Source organism: Eschscholzia californica, unplaced genomic scaffold (genome assembly GCF_041429995.1).
Source record: "Eschscholzia californica isolate CP2 unplaced genomic scaffold, dmEscCali1.0.p SCAF_2, whole genome shotgun sequence".
In the NCBI taxonomy this organism is placed as follows: domain Eukaryota; kingdom Viridiplantae; phylum Streptophyta; class Magnoliopsida; order Ranunculales; family Papaveraceae; genus Eschscholzia; species Eschscholzia californica.
Window position 1 is genome coordinate 48,804,987 of NW_028238309.1, and position 11,077 is coordinate 48,816,063.

At 37.1% G+C, this 11,077-nt stretch overlaps 1 protein-coding gene and 1 pseudogene across 1 annotated transcript; one reads left to right on the forward strand and one right to left on the reverse strand.

The window, feature by feature from the left end:
- The first annotated feature begins 220 nt into the window (after positions 1-220).
- LOC147558627 (RING-H2 finger protein ATL70 pseudogene) lies at positions 221-998 on the forward strand (annotated as a pseudogene).
- Positions 999-2,333: 1,335 nt separating this feature from the next.
- On the reverse strand, positions 2,334-8,399 carry LOC147558628 (uncharacterized). Its single transcript, XM_086660369.1, has 3 exons — positions 8,013-8,399; positions 3,375-3,525; positions 2,334-3,285 (listed from the first exon to the last, which is right to left on the reverse strand). Exons 1-3 carry the CDS (start codon positions 8,136-8,138, stop codon positions 2,570-2,572), a joined length of 993 nt encoding a protein of 330 aa, XP_086516495.1. The 5' UTR covers positions 8,139-8,399; the 3' UTR covers positions 2,334-2,569.
- Positions 8,400-11,077: the final 2,678 nt, after the last annotated feature.

The window sequence follows — 11,077 nt, forward strand, 5'->3', positions numbered from 1 at the left end:
TAGTCCACGTTCTAAAACTTTTTTTCAAATTTTGTGCTAAATCAACAAGTTAATTAAGATGCTTAGGCTATGGAACATCACTTCATTTTCTTAGACCAGTTCTCCCACCAAATTTCTTAACCTATCTTATCCAGATACATCACTCTCATTGTTTCCAAGTCAACTTCTCTCTCTCTCATATAATACCCAAGTACAAGCACAAGAATAACTCCTAGCTGTTTCAAACCTCAACACTGCCAAAATTCATACTTTCTTGATCCATTTGGAAGCTTGTTTTTCTCTATCAATACTTCATATTAGGATATGATGAATAACAATAGCACCATAGCATCAAACATTTCATTTCTCTTCAACTTTGCATTCTTTTATTAGATTCTTCTTCTTCCCCTTGTACCACAAAATCACCATTCCTTTATCCACCTATCAATATGAACTCTACCAGCAACCTATCCGAAGGAATATTCGATGGTAACATAAACGGGTACGGTTATTTCATTGGTATATCTCTTGGTATAATTCTACTCATCGTCACTTTTGCTGTTGCTTCCTACATGTGTCACAATTCTCGACAGAGCAATCCTCCGTCTCAGCTTCCTCCTCCTCGTCATCGTGGTCCGCCGGATCTTGAAGTAGGATTAGATGAAAAAACCCTAGAAAGCTACCCAAAACTCGTGTACTCAGAGGCTAAACTTCGAAACAAACATGCCAGTAGCTCATGTTGTTCTATATGTTTGGGTGATTATATTAGTACTGATACAGTCAGATTGTTGCCAGATTGTGGTCATATTTTTCATCTCAAATGCGTCGACTCTTGGTTGAGACTTCATCCAACATGTCCCGTGTGTAGACGTTCATCTCCAATACCAACACCTGAATCAACTCCACTTGCAGAAATGGCTCTTGCAACCAGGATAACATTCTCATGATCTAAGATGGTGCTTGTTTTCATTCTCTCAATCTAACTCTTACGAATTTGACTCGTTTGAATCAACTGAACTCAAAAGGTGCCAGAATCAGACGTTCAAACGAATTAGACATTACATGAACATTTTGACATCTTACTCGAGTCAATTTAGTCCTCGATTCTGATTTCAAATTTGACATAAAAAGCCAAAAACTACCTTACTGTACTTGTCTATTGATGAGGTTCTTCCTTAGCTTGTTCTTAAGGTTTTCATGCTTTTGGAGATAACTTCTTCATGTAATTAATGAAATTTCTTCTATAATGTTTCTTTCTTAATCCCATCGTGCACTTTCTTTATGAGGATGGGTGTTTGTGAGAAGAGTTCCACAGAACAAACCTATGTCTCAAACGCCTCCACTCATTGTTAATTGATTTTGAGTTCGACGATCACAAATTTAATATGGTATCAGAGTCAGGCCACACGTAATATGTCCAATGGTCAGGTGTGCTCCACGACACAAACAAAAAGCCATATACCGTGTATGAAATTGTGAATTAAAATAGTTCTACTTGTCATTCTTTTCTTTGTATAGGATCATTCTCCTTGCAAAGAAGATTGGTAACTAGACCTTTTAGTCTCTCGAGCAGCATAGACAAAATGTTTTATAACTTAGTAATATTAGATCATCTCTGCTCATTGTGAATTAATTTTGTATCGGATAACAAAAACTTAATAAATATAGTTTTAACCATGAATTTTGGAGTGCCCACAAACGCATGGATTTACGTGCTTCCGAAAAATAATAAACAGCCCTATGATCATCTTATTAGTTGATTTGGGGGAAGTAATATTGCACCTATATACATTGAACTCCCAACGAGTAGGTTTTTCCTTTCGAAAAGAAGATGATTGGATTACATAGATACAGTCTAACCGACGACACCAGAGTGATTATTCAATTTCTAAACTCAGAATTATTGCATTTTATTTTATCTTCCTATGCTTATTGAGTTTTGTTGTTTTCTTTTGAAAGAGACATAAATTCAGTTAAGAAATATTCTTTTGTTCATCCTTATTTTTGTTGTATTATTTGTTTGTTGGTCAAGCATGGCAGTACCAAGTTGATTTAGTAAATAATTCATTTCTAATTGCCCTTTCTTGGTTGAAGAAGACATTGGTGACCTTTTGACTCGAAAAGGAAAAGAAAGCGACATTGAGTTTATCCGCCTATTGGGAGCTACTCGGACTCAGTTGACACTATGCTTGCTATCATCTATGCGAGACTATTCAGATAGTGGCACAACTGGCTAATCTTCTATAATTTGTTTTAGTTGTCATTCAAGTTGATTTTGCACTTCTGTTGATTTGCCTATCAGTGACTGATGATGAATTGATAATATAAAACATATAGTAATAGGAAGTACTAAATGTTAAGAATGTGAGCTTAAAAGTTAGATCAGTAATAGGTCACTGAATTAACATAAACTATGAAACAGAACGGTGTATATAATCACCTAACTCTAAACTCTTGCTGTTATATGCATAAACAGCCATTACATGCATTTATCGACACCATCTATGAATCCTGACCAGAAAAAAGATAAGATTACATGTAACAGATAATACAAAGGGGAGAGATTTAGAAGTAGAATGATACCCTTAAATTAGCAGCTGACAGGAGATGACTTGGGCTGATGCTGGGTTTCCTCACAGTTCACCGAGTTGGTCTCCGCTGGTTTGGTTTCCTCTTCCCTCTGCTTACTGTTGCTGACGTTACTTTCTGTAACCTTCTCGGTCGCAGCCTCCTCGCCCACCCTGGCCTCCTTCTCTGAAGTTTCGTTAACCACCTTCACTTCTGTCTCAACAGGCGGGACCTCGTTGGACCCTGATAATGGAGGTGCCACACCAATCTTTTTGTCTTCGACAACGGCTTCGTGCGGAACTGACTTGTTCTCGCCTTGCTCTTCCTTTGGTTCAGAATCGTTCTTCTTATTGGTTTCTTCGGGATTCTCAATGCATTCTGTGTTTTTGCCCTCATCATTTTTGCTGGCTTCTTCTGAAGTTTTCATAACTGTGTCCTTGATTTCATTCTTGGAGTTCTGCTCAACCGTTATTCCTTCTCCAGTAGTTACCTGCTCTACATTTTTGTCCCCGCCATCCTCAACCTCTTTCATCTCAACATCTTTTCCTACTTTCGATTCCTCTCCAGCTTCATTGTCTTGTTTCTCTTTGAGTGCTTCGCCATTCACATCATTAGTTCCCTCCTTCGTTCCCTTCTTTGAGCTTGACTTCCTCTCCCGTTTTTTCACTGGCTCATTTTCAGGTGTCTCTGTGGCCTTCGATTTCTCACTAATTCTGGCAGATCGCCTTGGTGTGTCACCTGCTTACAGTCAATCAATTACATATAGAGAATAGCGAGTTGAGTTGAAGTTGTTGATCATGTCTGAGAGGGAGAGAGAAAGAGAGTACCTGTGCTCCAGTCAAACTGAGAGGAAGGAGGACCTCCTGGATGCGCCTTGAGGAACATGTCCAATTGTTTCTTGTTCTTGATCTCCTCACCAGTAGGAGATATGAAAACTATCTCATTCTTCTTAGGGGTTCCACTTTTCTTGGGAATGAACTGCAAGGAAACAAAAGAATATGTGGATTACCACATAATTTATCAATAAATTACCTATTTCATGTTACTCTACTTAAAAGGAAGTAAGGAACTAAGAAAGATTGGAAAAACAACGATTTTTGTTTTCAAAGCATATTAAACACAATCAATGCTGTTTATGTGTGTATTCTTGTTCTTGGTTCTCTCTTCTACGAAAAACACTAAAACAAGAAAAATTGAAAAACATCTTCAAAGAGTAACCGAGGAAACAGGGACATGAACGATTCTAGTTCGAGGAGACAAAGTCTACTTTTCAATCCACAGTCCACACCATAATCCTACTGTTGACGCAAAGTGAAGATGTATGAAAATATGCAAGATTTACAAGTAGTAAGAATTGAATTTTAAGAAAGTCGCCATTTTACAGCAACATTGCAATGCGAAGATAGCTATGTCTATATACAACATCTTTTCTTCCAAAGAAACTACAAGATATAAAAGAACGCTATACTGACATAATGACTAACTGATCTTCAGTAAAACCTGAAATGATACGGATACCCAAACAAGTATACAGCTAGAAATGTATGGCCAAATGAGTCCTAATTCTTAAATAACAGAAAACTAGTCAACTAAAGTAGCAGAAAAGACCTCGTGACTTGTTTTTATATCAAATCTTCTTGTTGGCAGTGTATTACTAAGGCAGTGTTCGTTCAACTTTTTTTTATTATTTTGGCATTAATAAGTGCTACTTGTTCTTGGTTTGAAACAATAACTAGTTCAAATGTTGAATTACATCAAGAACCCATTAATCTTAGGCTTGAAATCGAGAAAGTGCCAGTAATATACACTGGGTTTTACCCCCAAATTGAAGTCCCATCTCTAATAGCCACTTTGTGGTGGTGTCAAAACTAACAAATAGCTTTTGTTTAATTCTTTTGTTATTTTCGGCATTAATAAGTGCTAGTTGTTCTAGGTTTGAAATAATAACTAGTTCAATTAGAAGAAATCATCTTTAATTAGTGGTCACTAGGAGAAAAACTCACCAAGTTAACCAAGGTCTATACTTTAAACTCATTTTACCATATTCAGTATGAGTTTGTATCCAAGTCATTTAAACAGTATCAACTAGATCATTGAAGAATTCAGTAGACTCATGTCCGCTCGTGCGAGTATTTCTAGCACTCTTTCTAGTTTGTCACGGCATACAAGTTTGCACAAACTTTCTCAAGTCACCTTTTATGCGTATTTAATTTGCCTGTTCAGGAAAAGGAGACAAAATTTCTACGAATACATTAAGTTGTTTGCTACATCGTCATAATAACTTGAGAACCTTTGCGAAGCACATACCCAAGTTACCTCTACTCCACTAGGTCAGACACAGTATTGGTCTGGTCAAAACTTATGCATATATATAAGATCAGTCATAAAATTCTGAATGGCGTAAAAATGTAAGATTCATACTCGTAAATCGTAATAGATAAATGAGGAAAATGAAAAAGAATGTCCCATTGACATAAAGAGTTGTTAACTATATCAACAAATTTATAGTTAATATTCCTTACTTTACTTGGCCTTCAAAGACCACACTAAAACTACAAAACAGAACCGGACTACTAGGAAACTTTTTCATTACCTACCAACTAAAACTTATGTAGCTAAGAACACTTCAAAATCAACAAAGGGCAAAGCACAATAAACAATTAAAGTTAATATGTCGAATTAACTCTTCTTCACTAATGGTGACGTACTGACGTTAATAGCAAAGAGAAAGGATAGACATCTGACAGAAATGAGTCTCTCAATGTTATTTGCAGCAAATTTGCCAAAGGTGTTCTGGTTTGAAGCTTTTCTTACTGCTTCCTATCTCATTACCAGACTTCAAGGCAAAGTAATAGGTATGTCATCTACATTTGAGTTGTTGTTTCATAAGGTTTCCAGACTAACCTCCTTAGAACTTTTGGCTGCCTTTGTTTTCCACATTTAGTACCTTACAGAGAGGATAAACTTTCACCAAAATCTAAACCATTTGTTTTCTTGGGATATAGTCCTCTTCACAAAGCTTATAGGTGTTTTGATCCCATGTATGATAAAGTATACATATCCAGACATGTTAAATTCGAGGAAACTGTATTCGCTTACAAAAACCCATCTTTTTCATCTCTTCAACCTCATCCACTTCTCCAACGGTTATCTTACCCATGACCTTACCTGCCTCACTTCACTCATCTAATTCACCTGCTTCTATTGTTATCTCATCTCCTTTGTCCACACATTCATCTAGTTCTACACCCTTACCTACTCAGTCACTTTTTCCTATTCATTCATCCCGTAACACGTACTATTTCCTCTCCTACCAGGACTTCTCCAAGTTCACATATTCACCATTCTTCAAACATTAAGTCTCATTCAGATTCCTCTTCTTCTTCCACTGCATTTGCCTTACTCTTCCATCACTAACCATCAGATGACTACTGGACTCAAAGCAAGAATCACTAAACAAAAATTACACGAAGACTTTATTGCCAACTTAATAACACAAGTAACTGAACCAAAGACAATAAAACAAGCCATCTCATATCCTTTGTGGTTTCAAACTATGAAAGAAGAGTTTTTGCAGCACGTGGACACTTGTTCCCTATGAATGTTCTTGGTTGTAAGTGTGTGTTCAAACATAGACAAAAATCAAATGGCACTTTTGTAGGTATGAGGCAAGACTAGCTGCAAAATTGTTTCATCAGCAGAAGGTATAGATTTTAATGAAACTTTTAGCCCAATGGTTAAGATTGCTATTGTTAGAACAGTGTTAACTATAGTAGTCACCTTCAATTGGTATATTAGACAATAGATGTGTCCAATGCTTTTCGTCATGGAGATTTAAAGGAACAAGTTAAGTTTACATGGCCCAACCTCCTCGCATTGTTGACAAGAATCAACCCTCTGTTGTTTGCCTTCTCCAAAACTCTCTTTATGGCCTCAAACAGGCTATTAGAGCATCGTTTGAGAAGTTTAGCTCCTATCTACTGAAAATTGGGTTCAAAAAGAGTTTGGCAGACAACTCCATGCTTGTACTTCATAGTCCTAAAGGTATTTTTGTTTTTCTTTGTATGTGGATAACATAATTTTGGCAGGATCCTCACAAAACTTAGTCTCTACACTTCTTGATAACCTCAAGCTTCAATTTTCCATGAAGGATCTAGGTCCTCTCAGCTACTTCTTAGGTATTGAAGCCAAGTCAATGGGAAAGGATAACTCTTTGTTCCTTACTCAGTCTAATTACACAGTTGATCTTCTCAAAAGAGCAAATATGCTTCAATAAAACCTATTGATACTCCTACTTCAGAACCAAGACTATCTCAACATGATGGCACTCCTTTGTCTAGTCCACAAGAATATAGGAGTATTTTTGGTGCTCTTCAATATCTTATCATTACTAGACCTGACTTCACCTATGCAGTTAATTATGTACGACAGTTTATGCAAAACCCCTTTGAGCTCCGTTCGAAAGTTGTCAAAAGAATGTTTAGATACTTGAAGGGAACTTTGGGGTTTGGTATCACCATCAAGCCTGCTACATTGACTAAACTTTCTACACTTTTGGCTTTCTCAGTTTCTAATTGGCGTGGATGTCCTGATACAAGGAGATCCACTACTAGGTTTGCGATTTTCTTGGGTTGGGTCGAGTGCTCATTCCTTGGGCCACACCTTGCTTTTCCTGCTCAGAATAAGCAAATTGCTCCAGACTACCACTTTATCAGGGAATTAGTTGTTGCTATGAAGCTTCATCTCTTCTTTCTTCCATCTAAACATCAACTAACTGACATCTTTACAAGGGCCTTGATTCCTCTCAGTTTCTTACTCTTCGAAGCAAGCTTATACTTCAAGAGGTGTCATGAGCTTGAAGGGAGAAAAATAGAGTATGAAGATTCAGTTGAGTCAGCTTCAGAAGTCATTTATAGCTGACTTCATTAGCTGTCCCTAAGTTAGTTAGAGATTAGTTAAGAATTAGTTATGAAACATAAACTTGTTTACAAATTCTGTTATAATTCTGTTTTCCTGTTTTTTTATCTCAACTTGTAATTTATATATAAACCCCTAAAATGATTAATACAAGATACAACATTTTTACCTCAGACAATTCTGATTTCTTCTAGCAACCAATCTCATTTAGGACCTCTAACACTTACCTATAACCCAAAAGAATTTTAACAGAAATTGATCATCACAAAACAAAATTAGCTTAACCCTCTTTCAATTTACCTAAAACTGTACCTTTCCCTAACCTAAGCTCGAGACAGAGCGATAAATCCAGAGGAGCTAAACGAAACCCTAGAATGAGTTTTCACAACAAAGACACACAATAAACAGGAAAAAAAACAAATCAAACAGTAACATAATAAATGAACTCGAACCTCAAAAGAAAAACACTAGATATTCAGAATTAGGGCAAGAAATTAACTACTAGCAGCGAAAAATTAAAGAGGAGAAGAAAAAAAAAGAAATAAAACCTTCTTCTTCCAACCATCAGGTGCTGGTAACTCAACAGAAACAACCTCATCTTGATTTTCAACGTTTTCAGTCTGAATTTCCTTCGACGGTACCTGAATTTCTTGGTTATCGACTGAACTCGCCATTTTTTTCAAGTTTTACTCTGAAAATTTCCCGCTCTTCTTCTCTCTGAACGAAATGTCAACGAAATTGGGGGGTTAGCACTTTTATAGATAGGAATGTCTCTTTCTTTCTCTCTCTACTTTCTCTCTCTTTATCTAACGGACCCGCATAAACGACACACGGATAGGCACGAAAATCCACAGAAAAGCAGATTGCAGTTAAACAAAAAATTAGATCTAGAGCTGGGTATTAACTGAATTTAACTTCCGTTTCAAGTCCGTGACCTCATGTTCAAAGTAAGAGATAATGTAGTATACTATCGCGCAGTTTGTTGTAAGAGAACGTCAGTCAATCTAAACCACTCATCGTCTCTAGCCCTAGCTTTACGTCATTAGCTCATGACTAAAAGGTAAGAGTATAAATCAATCTGAACCACTCATCTCTATTCCTCTAGCTCTCATGAATTTTAGTTTCTTTTTTTTGTTGAGGGTTATGAATTTTAGTTGGGATGGGTATTGCGACAGGCCCAGAACCCGTGTATGGGTGGGTGTATGGTGGTTTAATTTAGGTCGCCAATACGCGGACAACCGTTTTTCTTATATGGACAACTATTTTCGGGCCCGATGCGAGTCAACTATTCTTGACTTAGTTGACTTTGATTTAATAAAGGGACAACTCCATAAAGTCTTAAATACTAATAATTAGTAACATGTGGACTCCTACCAAAAATAATAGTTAAAGATTGAAAATCTAAACTGTCTTCTTCTTCATCTTCTTCCTTCTTCTTAGTCTTATTCTTCTTTCTTCACTTCTACTAAAAGTAAACTGTAGTTTATACCATATTTTTTTTATCAAACCCTAGATGGATGAAGAAGACAAAATCTCTTCTTAGTCTTATTCTTCTTTCTTCACTTCTACTAAAAGTAAACTGTAGTTTCTACCATTTTTTTTATCAATCCCTAGATGGATGAAGAAGACAGAATCCCTCAATCTACACCTGAAGAAGTTTTTCCGGACGTTTCTATAATAGGCATTAATGACATTGATGAGGTAAAACAGAACATAACTTGCGACGAAAATCTGGCAAAATCGGACAATTTTTCAGATTTTCGTAGCAACTTAGCTTCTGTTATGTCATATTTTCGCAGAAAACCGACGAAAATATTGCATAACAAAAGCTAAGTTGCGACGAAAATCTGGCAAGTTTTCTGATTATGCCAGATTTTCGTCGCAAATGATGTTCTGTTATGCCATATTTTTGCACAACCCGAAGTACCAGATTCATTTTCCTCTTCACCATTGTTTTCAGAGTCGGAACCAACAGATCCATCTTCGTCTTCCACATCTTCTCTGATTTTCTCTGTCATCAGTACCATCTTCTTCTTCATGGTTGGTTTTAGAGTTTTAGGGTTCTAACCTTTGTCTTTGGGAAGATTCTACAACAATTCCCTTGCCTTTGTTTGATGCCATAACCACCAATGCTTCTCCAAGGAATTTCTCTCTCTACAAATTTGAGTGATGATGAAGAACAAGTAATAGAAGAGATGAAGACTAAACTAACCTAGGGTTTATGGAGAAAGAGGGAGGTCATCGAATAATACATCTGATTCTAAGAGGACTTGAGTGAAAATAATAGAAAGTTGTCCCCTTAAAAACTGATGTCCATATAAAAATTTAATTTTTTTGCGTTGTCCACATAAGATAGTTGTCCATATAAGAAAAACGGTTGTCCGCGTATTGGCCACCTTAATTTAAGGTCGGTCGAAGAACAAAGGTGGGCTTTTGGCCATGTTAGCCGCAACTAACCTAGTTGCAGGGTCTAAGTTGAAATAGGAGTGGTAATCAGGCAAGTATTGCCACCTGTGGATACATGAGACATCGGGTCGGGCAATTAAATCCTTTCGCTATTAAGATAAACAAGTTTATCGGACGAACTGTTTCCATGATCCCTTGCGTTGTTGCCCGTCCAAGCCCATTAGAGAAGTCGGGTAAAGCGGGTAGCGGGTTATGGGCAGCCGGCAAAGCATTAATTTTGAAGTATCACACATCAAGCACCCCTACGTGCAGGGCTTGGGCTTTGACTATTTGAGCCCAACCGACAAAGAATTCTGGACTTGTGCTTTTGTAAAAGTTCCACATACTATTCTCACTACTAAGGGGGGTTGCGGGACTATCAATTTCAATTTCTTCACTTCTCTATGTTTCGATAGTTTAGTCGAAGCTCAAAAAATCTTTACGTGAGGTTGTGTGTATAAAACAAACTCCCTTATGTAAAATGTGTATCGTAAGTGCAACCCTTTTGTAATACGTGTATCGTAAGTGCAATAATGCCCAAACTACGATTCTAGTGTTGTTTATCCGGCCAGATGGGGTTGTGGCTCGAGCCTAACCAACTCGAGTTGAAATAGTCTTGGGTCAGGTTTCAACCTGAATTCGCTATACCCTGGTTCAGCCTGGGACCGGGAATTGATCTGGACCGAGCCAAGCCAACTCGTAATTTTTTCCTTATTTTAAGAAAAAAACTATTAAAATCTAAAATGAAAATAAATAAATTTCAAATACATTTGTGGTACTCTCCAATTCTAACAAATTCATAATGCAATTAGGAGGTTCTGGTTCCTCCCCTTGCTTGCATAGTTTAAGAGTTCAAGTTTCTTTTGCTAAAGTATGAGATAGCAATCTGATGGGTCATGAAAATGTCCCATCTAAGTCGTTTAATTTAGTCGAGTTAGTTCGTTTCGGGTCTTTATTATAATAAAATGGTTGATTTTCTTGATTAGGTGTGTTTTGTGGAGTTAGGTGTAAAAATTGGTTAAAAACGAGGAAAAGACGCATGAAGGGTATTTTGGTCATTTAGAGTCAAGGACATTCTGGTAATTTGGCCAAGGTCAGTGTGTGGTTGAAAAGTAGAGGTCGAGACGAGTCCGTAGGAGAAAACGGAAGTCAAATCGGAGTCCGGATG